We start from the raw sequence: 19,480 nt of genomic DNA on the forward strand, positions 1-19,480 counted from the left end.
TTTTTAGTCCTTGGTCTTGGATGTGCTGAGCGGTGTGTGTGAAACTACATTAAAACTTTAGATCAACATGAATTCCTCATTCTTGGTCATCAGAGGGTGTTCTAAAGTCCAGAGCGATGTAAAATAGATCATCTTAAGTGCCTGCTGCTGCCAGCCTTCCTGTCCTTTCCCTCAGTGTCAATCTCCACAACCCCTTCCTTCCTTGTCTTACTCCTCTTCTGTTAACTCTGTGTGCTCTTGCCCTGATCCTGCAGACTGATCAGTGTGGGCAGACCTGCACACTACTGCAGAGCCTCACTAAGACCGTATCTGCCTATCATTTGTACTTCTGTTGTCTACATTACTACAGTATGCACCTCGGAATCTTAATGTGTTTATCTTCACAACACTCCTGTTATCCCCATTTAACAGATGGGAAACTGAGGCACAGAGAGGCTAAGTGACATGCCCAAGATCGCAGTCTATGGCAATGTGTGGAATCAGACCCATCCTTCTGCAGTAATTTGAGCATTGCACAAGTGTAAGGGTGTTCCCATGGAGATCAACCTGCAGGACCGGGGCCTTTGCTTGTATGTTGTATTCTTTCCCCTAGCCCTTTGTCCATTTTGCCTATTTAGATTGTAAGCTCTCCAGAGCAGGGGTCGTGTGGTTGTACAGAACCCAGAGCACTGGGACCCTAATTTTAACTGAGTCCTACCCCAATGCCAATAATAATAAATGGGTCTATCTTCTCTGGCTTTTGTCTTTCAGAGTCACAGTGGGTCCACGACAGAACTTGCCTCGTATCACGTTAAAAGGCACTTTCCAGGGGGCCAAAGTTGTCCGTGGCCCAGACTGGGAGTGGGGTAATCAGGATGGTAAGGATCATAGTTCCACTCCCCTACGCACAACCCCCCCTCCTCACAAAATCTACTATAAAAACAGTTAGATACCAAGCTGCTAACTGCAAATGCACACTACAGCAGGGAATGTGCTGGAGGTATTCGGCTGCTACTGATTTTTTTTATTAATAGCTCTAATTTAGTATGTGTTTTGCTTGTATTTATTCATTTCTGTGGCATCTCTCCCCTATCTGAGGCCTGGTCTACACTACAAACTTAAGTCGACATAAGCCATGTTAAGTCGATCTAATAATGTATGTGTCTACACTAGTAAGTCCCTTTCACCCACCTAAGTGGCCTGTAAAGTTGACTTCTGTGCTCCACCTCTGTGAGAGGCAACACCCATGGGTCGACCTGGGGATAGTGTAGACACTGCGTTGTGTAATTCGAATGAATTGACCTCCAGGAGGTGTCCCACAGTGCTCTGCTGTGACATCTCTGGAGAGCACTTTCAACTCTACTGCATGTCAGCCGGGTATACAGGAAACAGCTGCTCCCCTGTTAAAGGCCTGGGAACTTTGGAATTTTCATTTCCTGTTTGATCAGCTTGGAGACTGGAGAGTGGGCCAGCACAGCTGATCATGGAGACTCAAGGCTGCAAATTCTCTCCAGCATGGAGCACACAGGAGGTGTTGGATCTTACTGCTGTGAAGGGAGAAGAGTCTGTGCAGGCAGAGCTCCAATCCAGCAGAAGAAACGCCGACATCTATGCCAAGATTGCACGGGGACTGCAGAAGAAGGGCTACGACCAGGCACGTGCAGCAGTGCCGCATGAAAATAAATGAGCTTCAGCAAGTGTACCAGAAAACAAGGGAGGCGAACAGTCTTTCTGGTTCTGCCCCACAGACATGCTGTTTTTAAGAGGAACTGCATGGGATTCTCTGCGGTGACCCCACCATACTCTGTGGATATCTCCCAGGAGCCTCAGGCATCTGGCAACAATGAGGAGGACATTGTTGAGGAGGCGAATGTGAGGCAGGCAAGTGGAGGATCCATTCCCCCTGACAGCCAAGAGCCCATCCCTTCACAGAACCGGGATGCTGGGGAAGGCACTTCTGGTGAGTGCACATTTCCAAGCAAATTGTAGAGGTTACATGCTATTATTTTTGTTTAATCTGAACAAAAAAGCAGGTGTAGTGGCTATTGGTGGCCACTCCAGCTATGCAGCGGGTGCTCTCCGAAAAAGTCTGTTTATGTGCACAGGGATGGCCTGGGAATCGTCCATGGAGATCTCTAGGAAGCTTTCATGGAGGTACTCTGCAATCCCTTGCAGGTTTCTGGGAAGGGCAGTCTTATTTTGTCCACCACGCTAGGACACTTTCCCACACCACTCCAGTATTAACTCTTCTGGCATCATTGCAGCATAAGGACCAGGTCTATACCAGACACTTGGAGCATCAGCTCCCTTGCCACCTCTGTTACCCTCAGGAGAGTGATATCGCATAGGGTCACTTAGGAGAAACAGGGAAAGTTTTCAATGCTAGCCCTTAAGCTGCAAACAATTCAACAAGTATTCTGCCTCCCATTTGGTGAAATCTGGGTATCACAAGCACATTTTCCCCAAACGTGCCATAGTTGTGATTGGAAGGGATCACCGGGTATTGCAAGTGGCATTTGGAAAAGAAGGGGGGGGGGGGGCCAGTGGCTTCCTGTTTGTCTCCCTTCCCCACAACCCAGTGCTGCTTTTGTTTAAAAAAACAAAACAAAACCTAACTATTTGGGGGCTTTACACTGGTTCCTGTCCTCAAGTACCATCCAGGTTGCTAGGGGAAAGGGGTTTTTCCTCACATTCCTACTTGTGATCCCAAGGATGTCTTCACAAAAGCAGCAGCACAAGGTCTCTCGCCCATACCTCGTGGCTGGAGCAGCAAACAGACTCTTGCAATAACCAGTGGTTGTGATTATGTTGTGGCTTGCAGTGAAGTATAGTAAGGGGTGTGGTTGTTTGTTTGGTTTTTTTAATTAAACTTGCACCAGAAACCATGTATGGATGGTCAATGCTACCCTTGTGCTTTGCATTCCTTGCAGCTGAAATCTTGTCCATCGGCATATCCTCCACACTGGGACAAAGACTTTCCCAGATTAGAAGGTGGAAAAAGAAGACTCAGGAGGACATGATCAATGAGTTAATGCATGTCTGTGAGATGACAAGACAGAGCTTAAAGCATGGAGGGAACAAGAGTGTGCCATGCAGGAAAAGATGCTGCAGATTATGAAGGGAGCAGTCAGACATATTGAGGGGTTTGAGGTTCAAGAAAAGCAGCTGAATACTACAGTCCCTTTGCAGCCAATGCTGAACATGCTGCCATCGTTGCCAAGTTCTACATCCTCCTCCCCCAACTGGCCTACAAGGCAGGGAGTGGAGAAGTTCAGTATCTCTTTCACTTCATACCAGGGGAAGGTACAAGGATCAGAAAGCACCCATTCCCACACCTTTGATTGTTGTTGCAGTTCATCTGTAAGCAAGGTTTCCTTGTTTCTCCCCTCACAGGATCATCAGCCCTTTTGCCCCATTGCTTATTTTATCTTTGCTGTCTCTGTGTATTTGTGTGCATAATAAAACTTAATGTATTGAGAAGACAAGGCTCTTTATTCATTCAACACATGGTGGTTGATGGGGCTGGAGTTTACAGGAGAGAAAATGCAGTGGAGGGGACAGGTTGGTAAGGAACAACGCAGATAAGTGTTGCATTATTCTGGCTCATTGCTGAAACTGGGTTTCAAAGCTTCACCGAGACACAGAGCCCCTTGATTTGCTTTTCTTATAGCCCTGGTGTCTGGCTGATCAAAATTGGCTGCCAGGCAATCTGCCTCAGCCTTCTACCCTAGCAGAAACTTTTCTCCCTTTTGTTTCACAGATATTATGGAGCACACAGAAGGCAGCAATAACAATGGGGATACTGCTTTCATTGAGTTCTAATCTAGTAAGCCAACAACGCCAGCGACCTTTTAAACGACCAAAGGCACATTCCACCACCGTTCTGCACTTGCTCAGCCTATGGTTGAACTGGTCCTTAGTGCTGTCCAGGCTGCTGGTGTACAGCTTCACGAGCCATGGGAGCAAGGAGTAGGCTGGGTCTCCCAGGATCACGATTGCCCATTTAACATCGCCAATGGGTTATTTTGCAATCTGGAAAGAGAGTCCCTGCTGCAGATTTCTGAACAGACCTGTGTTCCTAAAGATGCACCTTTCCTGACCATCCCATGTTGTGTTGGTGAAACAGCCTCTGTGATCCACTGGCGCCATTGAGAAGTACCCTTTTCAGTTTATGTACTCTTTGGCATGGTGGTCTGGTGCCAAGATAGGGCTATGCATTCCATCTATCACCCCACTGCAGTTAGGGAACCCCATCACGGCAAAACCATCTCCTGCCCAGAGTCCCTACCCTTGTTAGCAGAAGTCTGTTAATTGCCCTACAGACTTGGGTCACAACAGATCCCATAGTAGGCTTACCCACTCCAAATTGATGCCCCACTGACTGGTAGCAGTCTGGTGTTGCAAACTTCCAGAGAGCTATCACCACTCGCTTCTCCACTGTCAGAGCAGCTCTCATTTTAGTATTTCTGTACTTGAGGGCTGGGGAAAGCTCTTGGCACAGTTCCTGGAAAGTGGCCTTATGCGTTAGCAAGTTCTGCAGCCACTGCTCATCATCCCATAGCTGCATAACAATGTGGTCTCACTGGTCAGTGCTTGTTTCCCAGGCCCAGAAATGGCGCTCATTCATGTCAAGATGATGCATGACTGTCACCAGTGACTGCGAATTGCTCCGCTCTATCTTCCAGCAGGGCTGTTTGCGTGGCATCACTTTTTTCTGCATGGCGGCTCCTGTATCGGCTGTATAAATACTGCAGGATAAGGTCTGAGGTATTTGTAATGCTCACAACAACAGTGTACAGCTGAGTGGGGTCCATGCTTGTCGTGCTGTGTCATCCGCGCAGGTAACCCAGGATTATGAAAAATGCTTGATTTTTTTGCTGTTGACTTCAGGGAGGGAGGTAAGTGCATCTTGGGAGGCTAATGCCATGTTCCCATAACCAACCCGAAATTCCACTCAGCTACCCACGGTGCAGTGCTCCATGGGTTGATGCAAGCCCTGCTAGTTAGGATACACTCCGCCGACACGATGAACGTAGTGTGAACACGCAAGATCAACTTGCTTAAATCGAAGTTTAAATCAAAGTTGTGGAATCTCCATCTCTGGAAATATTTAAGAGTAGGTTAGATAAATGTCTATCAGGGATGGTCTAGACAGTATTTGGTCCTGCCATGAGGGCAGGGGACTGGACTCGATGACCTCTCGAGGTCCCTTCCAGTCCTAGAGTCTGAGTCTATGAGTCTATGAAGGCTCTATGTTGATTTACATAAAGTCAACGTAACTTCGTAGTGTGGACGTGGCCTGAGTGACACTCAGGTACTCGTTGTCTTTTGCCACGGAGGGCAGGACAAGAGGAAATGTGTTCAAACTACAGCATGGCAGATTTAATCTAAATCTCAGGAAAATCTTCCTAACCATAAAAACAGTAGGACAGTGGAACAGACGCCTAGGGAGGCTATGGAAGCTCCTTTGCTGGAGCTTTTCTAAAGGAGGCTGGAGCCATCTGTCTTGGATGGTTTAGACACAACAAATCCTGCATCTTGGCAGGGGGTTAGACTTCATGACCTTTATGGTCCCTTCTATCCTTATGGTTCTATGAATCTAGACTCTTAACCCGCTGGGAGGTAGGGCGATAATACTGTGCCCATATTACAGAAGAGGAATGCTGTGGTACCCTTGCACGTTTACATCAAGCTGCACGTTTACGCAACACTTCACAGAATGTAGAGAGACACTCTGCCCCAAGGAGCTTACCGTCTCAGTGGAAGTTACTGTTTCTCCCTGATAATTGTCAGGTTCCCTGTTAATCCTTTTCTCCTCTTTATGATGCTACAGTCCTTCATCCAGGTCCGTGAAGACCTCTGTTAACAATGGTCACTGGTGAATGGCCTCTGCCTTCTATATGAATTGTAACTGCAGAGTTGAAAATGGGGGAGTTAGGCGAGAGAACGCATCTGTGCCTGTCTCTGGTCCTTCCCTAAAATATAATCATAATCTCTTATGAGCCTGACCTGAAGTCTGATGTCAATTCTTCCATTGATGTCAAGGGAGTTTCATTTGAGCACGATGTGCAGTAGTTAAAGAATCTTTCCTATACATGCATGTTCCAAAGCCCTGTATGTGACAGAGTATTCACAGCTTGTTTCTCCTGCATGAATTAGATGTAAAACTTTCTGGTTGAGAATAACTTTTTTTGGTGGGGACTGGATCTGAACCAGATTCTCAGCTGGTGTAATCACCCCATATGACTTGAACGGAGTTGCATACATTGTATATCAGATGAGCTTCTGACCCTCTGGTTTTAGTTTCCTAGAACCACAACAATTACATATTTTGCTGTTCGGGGCAGGTTAAAAGTGTAAATAAAGGTGGTAAATCCTGTAAACCCTGTCAGAGGACACTAGTGAGCTGGGCTAATTAATCTCACAGCTGCATGTGTCTTTTTAGGGCATTAGCAGCCAAGTGTGAAGTTTTCTAAGGTAATGATCTCACTTCTAATTGTGCTTTGTGGCTTCCATCTCACCCCCCTGCTGCCTGAAACCCTCTAAAGGAAATTAGCATTGACTGCTGCAGAATTTGCTGATTAACCAAATGCCTCCCTCATGCTCGACTGAGCTCCTCCAACCTGGTCTGGGCTCTGGCAGCTGTGTCAGCTGTTCAGCCCTCTGACCCTTTTATTGATTGTTTTTCCTTTTACCTCAATCTGAGCCTAAATTCCCCTGAAATGAAATCTGGATAACTGCCACCTCCCTGCTTTATAGTGAAGGATCTGAGAACAGATGGAATAGGGGAAGGAAGGATGGGTGACTTTTATCGAGATCCCTGCCGACACTAAGAAATGCTGACTGTTATTTGTCCCTTGTCGCTGTGTTCACATTGCTGAGGGGCCAAGGCACCTGCTGGGTTTTGTGTGTCTGTAAGTGCCAAGCACAACAAACAGTACTGTTGGGGAGCCCTTACCCCACCACAGGGGTGTTGGAGCGGGAGAGGTTATTTACCTTTACCAGCCTTTTCGCTCTCCTGTTCATGGTTGTCTTGGTCAAACTGTGGAACTTGCATATTTTTGCTCCCAGTGCCCCTGCCTTCACCTCTCCCCCAAGTATTTTAACAAGGCTTCGTGCCCCACCATCCTCTTCGGCCCATGTCTCTTCCCCTCTGGGCACAATAGATGTTGTGTAGGGAGGGTGAGTCTCCCTTGCTCATCTTGTTTGCTCGGTAACGAGCTCTAAGCGACCCCAATGGTGAAGCAAATGCTCCTGTTTCACTTGCCCAGCCAACAGCTGTCTTTTTATTTAAATCTTTAAAGCAGGAAGGATCCCACTGCCTGGACAGAATTCTCCTTCACTGCCCCTTGGAGAGCTCTCGTCTTCCCCTCCTCTTTTTCCTTTGTCCTTGCGCCTCGGAGAGCCGAATCCGGCATGCCTAAGAGGATTGCCTTCCCTATTGTACAGAGCAGGAGCTGAGGCAAAGACACATGAGCGGACTTGCCCAAGTTCACTCAGGAAGTCTGTGGCAGAGCTGGGAAATAACCCCTGAGGTTTAATCAAGTGCTGCGTCCACTTGTTCAGTGAGGCCTTTATCCTCAGCCTGCTGTGAGTGTGTTTAATTGCCTCTTGTGTACTTCACTGGCAGCCCAGAATACTGTCCTCCACATGCTGCGGCATCTCTCTACTGGGTTAGTGCAAACTGCTTGCTCTGCAAGACGCTGGCCCTGCTCAGGGAGGGGAATGTGGGTTGGATGCCTTGTCCCTTTTGGGCTGACTTTTTGCACTGACTGGAAGAGTCTTTTGGCAGATGAAGATTATGACTAGCTGCCTCCTAATCTTAAAGGCTCTTTCGGGCTTAACTGTGTAGGTTGCATCCTGCAGACGCTGTCTGCAACTGATATGAATTGCAACTACTGAATATGGACTGCCTGGCTGGTTATCCAGCTCGCTGCCTAAGAATGAGGCTGTAGGTGTGAATCATATGCTGAGATGTTTGTCTGCTATTCCTGGGGGCAGATTTTTCAGAGGCCATGGAGAGGAGTTGGGTACTCCATTCCCATTGTAAGTTGGTAGGAGCTGGGAGTCAAATTCTTATTTCTGTCTTGAAAATCTCCCTCTTAATCAGAGATGGAGTGGACTGGGAACATCCCCTGGGCCAACTGGTCCTCTTTACGTTACACAGTTGGCTCTTGTTACGGGTGTGTCATGAACGCAGAAGGCAGCACTGCTCATCTGAGGATTTCCAAATGTCTCAAACAATCATAGCCTCAGAATCGACCCTGTGAGTTAGAAAAGTGCTACTGCGCCCATTTTAGAAAGTGGTAAACTGAGGTAGGAGATTTGCTTAAGGTCACATAATGAGGCAGTGGCAGATCTGGGAACAGAAACCATGAGTCGACTCCCTATCCCTTGATAGCCCACACTGCCTCTTGAGAGAGAGTTTCCTGTAAGCAGAGCCATGAATGCTCACCTAATCTGGGGAAGCTTGTTCATATCCTTCAGTCTCCACACCCTGTAGGGAAGAGGACTCTGAAACAAAGCTTGTCATTATTTGCTTGACTCACAAATGGTAGAGAGCAAGAGAACTGGGTAGGAGTTGAAAGAACTGCCATGTTTCTACCTGGCCACAGTGTGTCGCTTTCGCACTGTGCATTGTAGAGTGTTGCTTTTGCCCATCCACACTTGCAAGCGGAAAGGTTGTCCAGCATTCATAGAGCCTTACGTAATGATTCTCTCTGTGAGCCAGCAGAGACTGGGGTCTGTATTAGCTGAGTTTCCCCAGTTAAAAATAACCATGCACTCACACAGTGCCCTTTGCAGCATGAAATGAGATTGCAAAGTTCAAGATGGAAAAACATAAAGGTGCCAGGATAATTGCAAAGTCTCTTGATTTTTTTTCCCTCTTCCTTTCCCCCGAAAGAAGGGATAGATGGTTGTGGGGCTCTGTGCTGAATGTAACCAGTATGCTGCCCGCTAGCAAAGCACACGTTTGCATTGGTTTTGTGGAGTCAGCCTGTGGGCTCCCAGAAAGGGCCCTGCAGAAATCTCACTGCCACAATCTCTCCCTCCTTCCCCCTGCCCAGCTGGTGGCTTTGTGCCCACTGTTCTGTGGTGGTATTTTATTGGAGAACTGACAAGTGCATTCGTTGGTTTGGGCCCCACTTTCTCTCCCCCCGCTCATTTTATTTCTTTAAAATTAAAATGCCACAGAAAACAATCCTTTTTTTTTTTAAGGATTAAAACCAAAGCCCTAGTCATTTGGAATCATTTAAAAACCACCCCGGTGCACTTTTTGCATAATATAGAGGTCTTGACCCCCATGTCCAGGTTAAATTCTAGTCTAGCCAATTGCATTCTGCTGACATAAATATCTCTACGGATTCAGAACTAAATACAAAACTCACTCTTAAGATGAGCATTCATGCAATAGCCATCTTAGTCTCATCACTTTATAGAAATTTAAAAAACAACCCAACACTAACTTCCAGTCCATTCCTGCTGGGCTAGAACAAGAGATTCTTGTGACTACTCAAGGAAGGTGCTCACATATCATGGCGATGGAGATTTAGATGTATTTTATGGTCCCTTCCTGACCTAAACTACTGAATAGGGAGAGATGTGGTCTGAATATGGGACTGGGAGCTAGAAATGGCAAATTATTGCTGTGAAATTGACTTCCTTTGTAGACTTGAGCAGATCATAGAAGCTCTCTTTTGCCTGTTTCCTTATCCATAAAATAGAGATAATACTAGCTATTGCCCTTCACAGGGAATCAGTTAATTAACATCTCTGGAGGACCCTAGGTACACTAAGCATTATTAGTCAGTGTGGCTCTGGTGTTATGTCAGACAATGAACACCTGAGTGGCAAGCGAGTATTAAGGCTCTGTGGGAGTGTAAGTTAGCTGGTTCTTATTTCTCTTTTATAAATCAGGTGGTGAAGGTAAAACCGGGAGAGTGGTGGATATTCGTGGCTGGGACGTGGAGACTGGCCGCAGCGTGGCAAGCGTCACGTGGTCTGATGGCACCACAAATGTTTACAGAGTCGGGCACAAGGGAAAGGTGGACCTGAAATGCATTTTGGAAGCATCTGGCGGCTTTTACTACAAAGAGCATCTCCCGAGACTAGGTACGTGGCATGTTAACTTTAGAATACGGAACTGTCGTAACACTTGGTCATTGTCAAACATGCCTGAGCATCTCACTAAAGCCCATCCTGATTTGGCAGAGAAGATTGAACAGCTAGATGCATAAAGTTTCCATGTAACACATGCCATTTAAACAATAACGGGAGTCAAAAAAGGGTTAGTCATGTAGCCTGGTCCTCTCGTGATATGAGAGTACTTGTCTGTGGACATTTGGTTTGGATACCAAGTCCCTTTGGCAGGATAGGTACATAGAGGCCAATTAGTTGCTTGTGTAAATGTAGGAAACTCTCTAGGGAGTGTCCGTTACCTGATCAGAGAGTTCAGTGTAGTAAACACCTTGCTAATCCAAGGCTTCTCGTCCTTTCAGGCTGTAACGAGGCAGCCAGTGCTCCAGTGTTTGGAGAGTCTGAGCTGCATAGTCCAGCTGGACTGGCATGCCAGGAGGACTGCGGCTTGAGGGAGGTTTTGAGAATCCAGTGCCCAAATACCTGCCCTAACTGGGAAGATAAGAATTTAGCTGTGGTGACAGATGATGTCTAGTTCAACACCGTGCCTCAGCCTATCTCAGCTTCTAAGGGTCTAAGGAAATGAATGAAGGAATCAGCACAGAATCAGTTGTGAAGCCTCAAGGTTTCCCCTTAAAGCCCACTGAGGTATATAATCCAGGCCTTCAGGGCCCAATTCTGCTCCCCTTGAAGTCAGTGGAAGGATAGCAACTGGCTTTGCTGGGGGTAGGATCAGGCCCACACAGGCTGTGGTCCAAGCATCAGGGAATGGAAGGATTGGGCAGGGAGTACATCTGGGCAGAGAACACGAGTAAGACTCTCCATAAAGCAAGATCTGCCCTTGCCTATGGAGGAAGCTAGTCTTCAGCAATGAGCAGGTGTCTGTCAAAGAGTAGGTGGGGGAGATGTTAATTGGTGGAAGCAGATGTGGGAGTTTGGTGTCACCAGGGGGGCAGCTTTCAAATAGATTCCTTTCCATAAGGGACCAAAATGCCTTGGCAGGAGATGCCCTCTTCTTGACTTCTAGTATCAAATCCTGCTCACAAAAGTAAGCCCATAGACTGCTGTCCCACAGTGTGCATGTCCATGCCTGCTTGAGGAAAGTGAGCAGGATTTTTGGCCTTAATATTGTCCTATCTCCGGTTTGGGGGATCATTCATTGGGATGTTAGAAAGGAGCAACAAATACAGATGCTTTACTTTCTGTGCGTGTGTGTGTGGGGGTGTCTGTCTTCTGTTCAGGAAAACCTGCTGAGCTGCAGAGGAAAGCGAGCACAGAGAGGCACCCCTTTCAGCATGGTGACAAAGTGAAATGCCTGCTGGACATTGACATCTTACGAGAGATGCAAGAGGGGCATGGTGGCTGGAACCCTAAAATGGCTGAGGTACAGTTATTTCTGCTCACTGCTGCCCTTAGAGAAATTACTGGTTGCTTAGTCTAAGAAATGACCAGAAACTGCATGTGTATAACCTATTATCTTCTGTTCTAAATATATAGTATAGCGCAGTTGTATTCTTTAGTGCCAGAATACTGGAGTGAGATGATTATTTCTAGGTGCATATAAATCTGTATTGCAAGATATTTGCCATACCTAGCCTTGCAGATTCGAAGAGCTTGATCCAAAGCCTGGAAGTCCATGTGAAAACTACTGTTGATTTTCAGTGAGCATTGGGTCAGGTCCTTGAGGGTTGGGCTCCATTCCCTTCTCAGTTCTGCTGTAATGTGCATTAATGCTAACGACAGTTACATGAGGTCCCCGACTTGAAGAATTATCCCTGTATGTGGCTACGATTTCCTTGTCCGTATGTTCCTGTTGGCGCTTAGCTGGTTCTTTAAATCTTTGTTTTGAAGCAGCAACCCATGTGCTGTCATCTGTTGTGTTCTAAAGAAGTTGAGACAGTAGATCCAGTGCTGTAGATGAAAAATAAATGTAAATAAGGCCTGTTAGCGGAATAATTGGAGTAATTCAAGGGACCATTTCTCCATAGTAGAAGGAACAAGAAAGCTGCAGAAAATAGCAAACGCCGTGGGAAATGTTGTCATTGCAGGAGAATGGGGCAGCCATTCAAAAAAAAAATGGGGATGCCTGATCTTGCAAACCCTTAACTCTTAGTAATTTCTTTCTCACCTGAGTAGACTCAGTCACTGGGATTAACTGTGTAAAGGGTTTACAGGACTGAATCACTGGCCAAAATTTTAAAACCTGCATGCTTAAAGCTACTCACCTGAATTGAACTGTCGTGTTCTTGAAAGGTGCAGAGTACCTGTATTTCCCATTCACTTTAATGGGCTCCAGAGTTCGTGAGCACTTCTGAAAAAGTTCTGGGGGACTCATAACCTGGGACCAACATGGCTACAACACTGCAGACTTTAAAATCAATGACAGTCTTTTTGCTGAGTCAGTGAAGGCTGGATAGAGCCGTTCAGTGTCTAAATGTGGGTTTGGGAGCCCAATGTAAGGTCCCCTGATTCACAAGTCACAGCTGAAAGATCATTCAGCTATAAGCTTTAATATTCAACTTTAAGGCCTTGACACAAATCATAAAATCGTAGGACTGGGAGGGACCTCGAGAGGTCATCTAGTGCAGTCCCCTGCATTCGTGGCAGGACTAAGTATTATCTAGACCAGGGGTCGGCAACCTGCGGCACATGTGCCAAAGGTGGCACGCGATCCGACTTTTATTGGCATGCTGCTGCCAGCCGGGGTTCTGTCTGCTGGCCCTGCTCAGCCTGCTGCCAGCCTGGGTGAATGGAACCCCCAGCCGGCAGCAGGCTGAGAGGGGCTGGTTGCCAGGACCCCAACTGGCAGGAGCCGGCGGGCGGAACCCCAGACTTGCAGCGGGCTGAGCCTCTGATGGTCTGGGGTTCTGGCCGCCAACCCCTTGCCAGCTGGGGTCCCGGCCATCGACCCCGCTCAGCCTGCTTCCAGCCTGGGATACCAGCCACTGGCCATGCTCACCTCGCTGCTGGTCTGGGGTTCCAGCCGCCCGGCCCCCTGGCAGCCGGGGTCTGGGCCTCCTGTCCTGCTCAGGCCACTGCTGGACTGGGGTACCGGCAGCCAGCCCAGTGCTCTGCAGCCAGCCTGGGATACCGGCAGGCAGCCCATGACTCTGCTCCTGGCCTGGGCCCAGCACTCTGCAGCTGCCCCCAGCTTCTAAAAAAAAAATCTTGCCTATCTCACACCCCTAGAAAGGGCATCTTGCACCCTAGGTTAAGAACCACTGCACTAAACTGATAAGATCTGCATTTTAATTAAATTTTAAATGAAGCTTCTTAAACATTTTAAAAATCTTATTTACCTTACATACAACAATAGTTTAGTTATATATTATAGACTTAGAGAGAGACCTTCTAAAAATGTTAAAATGTATTACTGGCATGTGAAACCTTAAATTAGAATGAATAAATGAAGACTCGGCACACCACTTCCGAAAGGTTGCTAGACCATCCCTGACAGATGTCTATCTAACCAGCTTTTAAAAACCTCCAATGATAGACGTTTTAATGATAAATGCTAAATTAATTGATTAATGGAGAGAGCCATCTTTTCCCTGTCCCCACAAATCTATTCACTTGGGGTTTAATATTTTGCTGAGGTTGCCAAAAATAGTAGTCATCCTTCAGTAAATTTACCATTGGACCACAGAGAAGATAATGCAGGTCTCTGAGCAATTTCACTGTCCCATTGGACATTTGCTGTGGGGCCATAACACCTTTTGGTGACCTCTGCTGCATAAATTAAAACTCTTGGAGCCCTGACTGTGGGGACACTGCCTCCAGGCCCCTGTTACAAGACAGACTGAAGATGACTCCATAGGGGAGGGGCAAGAATGAGCTGCATGTGTACACACAGCGCTAAGATGTGCTCAGTCTGAGTCCGTGAGATGCATTAAGTGCAAGCCTGGTGAGAACAGATACAATTCCATTCCAGTTTGAGTCTGAAACAATACTTTGCTTTTTCACTTAAAAAAAAGCTGCTTAAATAAAAGTAGCAACCTTGAAATCAGAAGTCCGGGTGAACAATTTTTTCCCAATGAATACCGTCAGATGGCAACTCAAGTCATGCCTCTGCATCAGCCGGTGCTACGCAGCTCGACAAGATCTGTTTAGCAAACAGTATCTTGGCTGGTACAGCACCTGGCCACTGGGGTCCTGCTCCATGACTAGAGCGCCTCGATGCTAGGGTAATACAAATTATTAATAATAGTTAGGCTAACCAGCGAGCTTGGCTGGTGTAAATTATCCTAACTCATCAATATTTCTTTCTCCTCTTTCCATATTCAAAGTTCATTGGCCAGACAGGGACTGTGCACAGAATCACTGACAGAGGGGATGTCAGAGTCCAGTTCAACAGCGAAACCCGCTGGACTTTCCATCCAGGAGCTCTGACTAAGGTAAGTGCTGATGTGGGAAACTGTCATTCTGCGCACAGCTGTTGTTCTGCCCAATGACTGTGACCCTCTAGAATGTGCCATAATTAGTCTTGGACAAGTGCCCAAGAAACGCTACTAGACTAGAGAGGGAGGGGATGGGCTTAATTTCTTTCCAGCCATCAAAGCTAAGAAAATCCTTGATTTCTAGCTCTAGACACTCTTGAGAGAGTCTGCTAAGAAGAAGTTGGAGTTCAAAAGGAGGGAAAAGTGGTAATTGGAAGAATGTTATTTTTAATGCCCATCTCCTACAGAAAGATGCTAACATGGATGAGGGAGGCATAGGTAATGTAGGGCTGGTTTCCCTTCCTTTACAGTGTGGCTCTTCGAACCACCTGCACAGATCTCTCCAACGAAAAGGTTGTGGGTAAAAGACAAAAATAACATGGGGTTTGTATTTACCTAAATCATTTGGACTCTGTCAATAACTAAGCTGAAAAGTTGTTGACAGACAAAATCTTGTAACAACTAGGGCTTGAACCTGCTCCTAGAGGAGCTAATGGCAGCCAAACTTCTTTTGACGTCAGTGGTCGTGATCAGGCCTTTAATGGATTAAAAGCTGGAGTGCTACATGGAGAAGCTGATCTGCAAAAACTGGGTGGGGAATTGGGTCTGAGCATGGTGGAGTGTTTTTGTTTTCTTTTTTGAAAGGCCTAGAAGGGTTTTGGTCTGGTTTTGTTCTTGCTTGTGTCAGCATGAGCATTTCGAGCCTTGTTTGCCCTTGGATGACTCTGGCAACTGGACAATTGGTGAAATAATGTGGAAGAGTGAAAGCTGAGCAAATGGAGGGGAGGGAATTTTTAGTTAGAATATTTCAAACCCTGGGTGGGGATTGCAGTTGGTTTGTAGTTAGTTAATATTTAACTCCAGTGCCCAGTTAACGGTTTAGAGAGAGGATCTCTCTCCTCCTGGCCCTTTCGGTTTATGGTTTATTGTGAATACACCTTCTCTGAGACAACCAAAAGCATCAGGCAAGACCAGATGTGACATGCCTGATACTTGTCAGGTTAAAAAAAATCAAGCAGGAAAGAAATGAGCCCAATTTTTAAGAAATCCTTTGTAGCTCACCTTTAAATCCAGCCTCTTCCCATGATCCATGCATTTTCTCACCAGTAATTTCCCCCTCCCCTGTTAACCTCTGCCTTGGGCTTTTGTGCATGTGTGTTATTTGGGGCCAGTGGTTGATGGATTTAATCTTGTTGGATAACTCCCGACTCTTCGAGTGGCCCCACTGACTTCAGTGGGGCTGTTACTCAAGGAAGGGTCTAGCCAGTGCTCGTCAGGGTAATGGGAATCTAATTAGGCTGTCGATTTTGGGACCAGCAGATATTCTTTATCAACATATGTAAAGTGTAGACATATGGGACTATCTGTGTTTATTACTGATTTCTCATAGTGAGATCGTAGGCCCCAATTCAGGAAGGTAATTAATGCTTTCCTGAATCAATGTCTGAGTGAGCAGTGCAAAAAAATTCCCTGCTGACGTTAGTTCTTGATTTAAAACTGACTTGCTTCTGTGGCACTGATGCCGCTTTCTGCATTGCTTTCTCTGAGGCTCTGTGTGTTACTGGCATAGATGTCTGCCAGAAGCAAGTCTGAGTCGTGTGCCTGATAATTCGCACTAATCACATTTTATATTTGCATGCGTGCTTGCGCTAGTGCTGCTCGTCCAATCAGGGAACAAGAGCAACACCATGTGGTTTATCTGACCAGTTGCACCTAATCAGTGACTGATATCTGGTATGAAATGCTTGCGTGTCTCCTGGTTTCTAGGGAAAGTACCCTCTTGTCACCCTTCCTGGGCCATACCATTGCATACACTGCTGTTATGGCATACCTGGCCTCTCCTTGTCCACAATTTTTCCCTGGCGTGAATGAGTCAGGACACAGCAGCTTTACTCATGGGAAAGGGGCAATAGCCCCTCTAATTGCATCTCTATTCCCAGGGATGCTGTCTGGGGGGGCAGTTATTTAACTCAGTGTTTGTCCCATGCAGCACTCTGCTTGTCAGGAATCTGAGGGCCTTTTGTGGGCCTGAGAAGTGGGGAATTGGCTGTAAGCAGACAAGTCCCAGTGATCACCATTAGGAAAGCTACTGGGATTTTTCTTTTTGATTAAAACGAACTCCCTGCTGGACACACACAGCCCAGGAGACACTGGCGAGCCTAACCCTCCAAGGGAGGCCTTGTATGAACAGTGCAGCCACAAAGGGGCTCCTGCTTCCTTGCACTGTCTGAATGCCATGCAGGCATGTTAGCCTCTCGCTTGTCTTCGGCAATTCCTTCTGGTCGTCTCCTTCAGTTGCTTCTCTCTTCCCCACATTTGCTGTGTCTGTGTCTCTTGTCTAGGCTGCTGATCTTTAGCTCTTCCTGGCTTCTGGCAATAACACCTAACCCTTAGCAAGCAACTGTCATCCTCAAAGCACCTGACAAACTGGAACTAACCTTTTCTTTCTTCCTGCTCTCTTGGCTTCACACGCTTTCTTGCCACGTTCTTCGGTCACTTCTGGCTTCCCTTCCCGTCTCTGCCTGAAGCTCTGACAGATACAAGTCTTTTTTTTGTCCAACTCCTCCCATCTCGAGGCCCTGCTTTATAAAGTTGAGGTTGCCAGCCTTCCCTAAAGTGATCTGGGTCTTGGAATGTGAATGGGTTTAAACATACACTTGGTTATGTGGATGACAGACATAGATGGACGAGTATGTTCCCGCTCCACAGAGCAGGAGCATCTGGCAAAGGAAGGAAATGGATGATCTCTGACTTCCCATATCTGGTGGAAATAGCAAACAAAGTTAATACCAGTAACAGAGTTAACTATATCATTGAACTCTGAGTGCTGCATCTGGCATGGAGAGGGGGCAGACCTGGGGAAATCCCTGTGCAATCCCAGCTGATATTCATTCGCATAAAATCATGTGAGTGGCTGCAAAAGAAAATTGTGCTGCCCTTAAACTATTTGCCCTGCCTACTCCTGCACGTGGCTTTTTTCAAATAACATGACTGATGTTTTTGCAAAGGTTAGTGCTTTATGGAATTTTTTGTTATGGGTTATCTTTTTTTTCCTTTTTGTTAATGCCTTGTTTGTTTGTTTGTTTCATCCCCTAAAAGCAAATGACTTTCTCTTTCTTTTAGCTCAACACCTTTTGGGTTGATGATGTTGTCCGTGTGATAGATGATATGGAAACAGTGAAGCGATTCCAAGCTGGTCACGGGGAGTGGACAGATGAAATGGCACCTGTGAGTATGCTCCAGTTCCAAGACAGTCCAGTAACTTGCCATTTCTAATCCATTAAGAAAAACGCTAGCGGCTGGATATGCGAGCCTCCTTGCTTTTTAGCACCTCCTATTGGTCAGTGCATGGAGACATGTGGGTATGCTAATGGCTTTCGGAAATAATGTTGCTTAATGAGTCTGGTCCTCAGCAATGCCGCCCCACAGCTGCATTCAGAAAATGAGGGCAAAGGGTGAGTGGGGAGGGAGGGACACCGGCCAAAGGAGATGGCTACCAGTGAGTTTAAAATGAAATTCCGCTGATATTCTAAGCAAACAAATTTAATGTCTCCTTCTATTTCTTCTCTAATTCTCAAGGGTGAGGGACAAACCATTGCAAATGGAAAACGCTCCTCTGATCAGACTCATGGGGTTAAAGTGCAGAATACATGGTGCTCCATAAGCAGGAAAATGCACAGCAGAGACTGCCAGCTTTGTGTGCCTCTTATGGTTCTGTATCCATGCTTTGTTGTTTCACTGGCTTCCTCTCCAGACGTTTGTATTGTATACTGGAGACTCTCTTCCCCTTGTATGTGAAAAGACATCAGTTTTGTATACAACCAAACAAGAAGCTGTTGAGAACACTTGTGTATTCTTGAAGTGGGAGTTGTCATCTGTGGTGTGTCATTGAATGCTTCTCTTCACACACTAAGAATGCTGCCTGGGAATCCACCCTTAGATGCATTACCTTGGTTTTGAAAAGCAGGAAATATGTTGCTTTCCTTTTTAAAACTTAAAAAAAAATCTCTTCTCATTGCAGACTCTAGGGCACATTGGCAAGGTGATCAAGGTGTTTGGAGATGGAGACTTGAGAGTGTCTGTTGGAGGGCAATCCTGGACCTTTAACCCAGCTTGTCTCACGGCCTACCAGAGAGATGAGGATGCAAACCTCATGACAACAGAGAACACCAAGGAATCCAAAAGTGAGAGAGCAGGAGGGAGATGTGGTCCAGTTCTGGTCAGGGCTGAAAAATAACCACTGTATCTTCCTAGGGTAACAATAGTATTTCTCTTCAGAACATGTCAGATGTTAACTGGCGAATGGCTACATCACCCTTCTCCAAGCAGAGTCCCAAAAATCCATTTTAACCAAATCAAGGGTTCACCAATGACCTCAAGGCTAAGCCACAGGACTAGGATTTAGGACTCCTGGCTTCTTTTCCTGGCTGTTTCATAGGCTTGCTATTTTGGCAGTGGGTCACGTGCCTCAGTTTCCTAGTCCATAGCATGAGTCTAATGATACTTCCCTACTTTGCAGGGGGTGGGAATGTTTTTAATTCATTTATGTTTTTATGTGCCATCAGATCCTTCCATGCAAGGTCCTGTAGGGGTACAGAGAATTACTATGCCCAGCCCACACTGGCAGCGAAACGGGAGTTTGGTGGTGGTTTCTGTTTTGCAAATCTGTTCATAAAAGTTCTGTAGCCTGGCCATATGTTTGAAAAAGGGGAAGTCTTGTTGATTGTCTTGGAGTACAGATTGACCTTACAAGTGAAATAACAAGTGGAAAACCAGGGAAGTGCAGGGAGTGGAAACCAAATCTGAAACCCCGTAGTGAGGATTTTCCTTTCTCCTGCAGGATATGAGCCTTTTATTGTCTTCCAACTCCCGCCTTCCCTACAGCTGGGAATTCATATTATTGCTTGCCCACATGTAATGACCCTTAG

General features: G+C 46.4%; 1 protein-coding gene across 10 annotated transcripts in view; it reads left to right on the forward strand.

Annotated features, from left to right (window-relative positions):
* Positions 1-19,480, forward strand: part of MIB2 (mindbomb E3 ubiquitin protein ligase 2) — a 106,115-nt gene that overhangs the window by 62,835 nt on the left and 23,800 nt on the right. For 9 of the 10 annotated variants that reach the window (XR_003997156.1, XM_030537990.1, XM_030537993.1 and 6 more), the window contains 6 exons: positions 751-857; positions 9,898-10,092; positions 11,358-11,500; positions 14,403-14,510; positions 17,676-17,780; positions 18,574-18,736. Coding sequence is in view for 9 of the 10 variants with exons in the window: in XM_030537990.1 (XP_030393850.1) it covers positions 751-857; positions 9,898-10,092; positions 11,358-11,500; positions 14,403-14,510; positions 17,676-17,780; positions 18,574-18,736 (821 nt within the window). In the remaining variant the exon portion in view is untranslated. The remainder of the gene's footprint in view (positions 1-750; positions 858-9,897; positions 10,093-11,357; positions 11,501-14,402; positions 14,511-17,675; positions 17,781-18,573; positions 18,737-19,480) is intronic. The other variant, XM_030537998.1, reaches the window with a different exon arrangement.

The sequence above is a fragment of the Gopherus evgoodei genome, chromosome 18 (genome assembly GCF_007399415.2).
Source record: "Gopherus evgoodei ecotype Sinaloan lineage chromosome 18, rGopEvg1_v1.p, whole genome shotgun sequence".
Lineage (NCBI taxonomy): Eukaryota > Metazoa > Chordata > Testudines > Testudinidae > Gopherus > Gopherus evgoodei.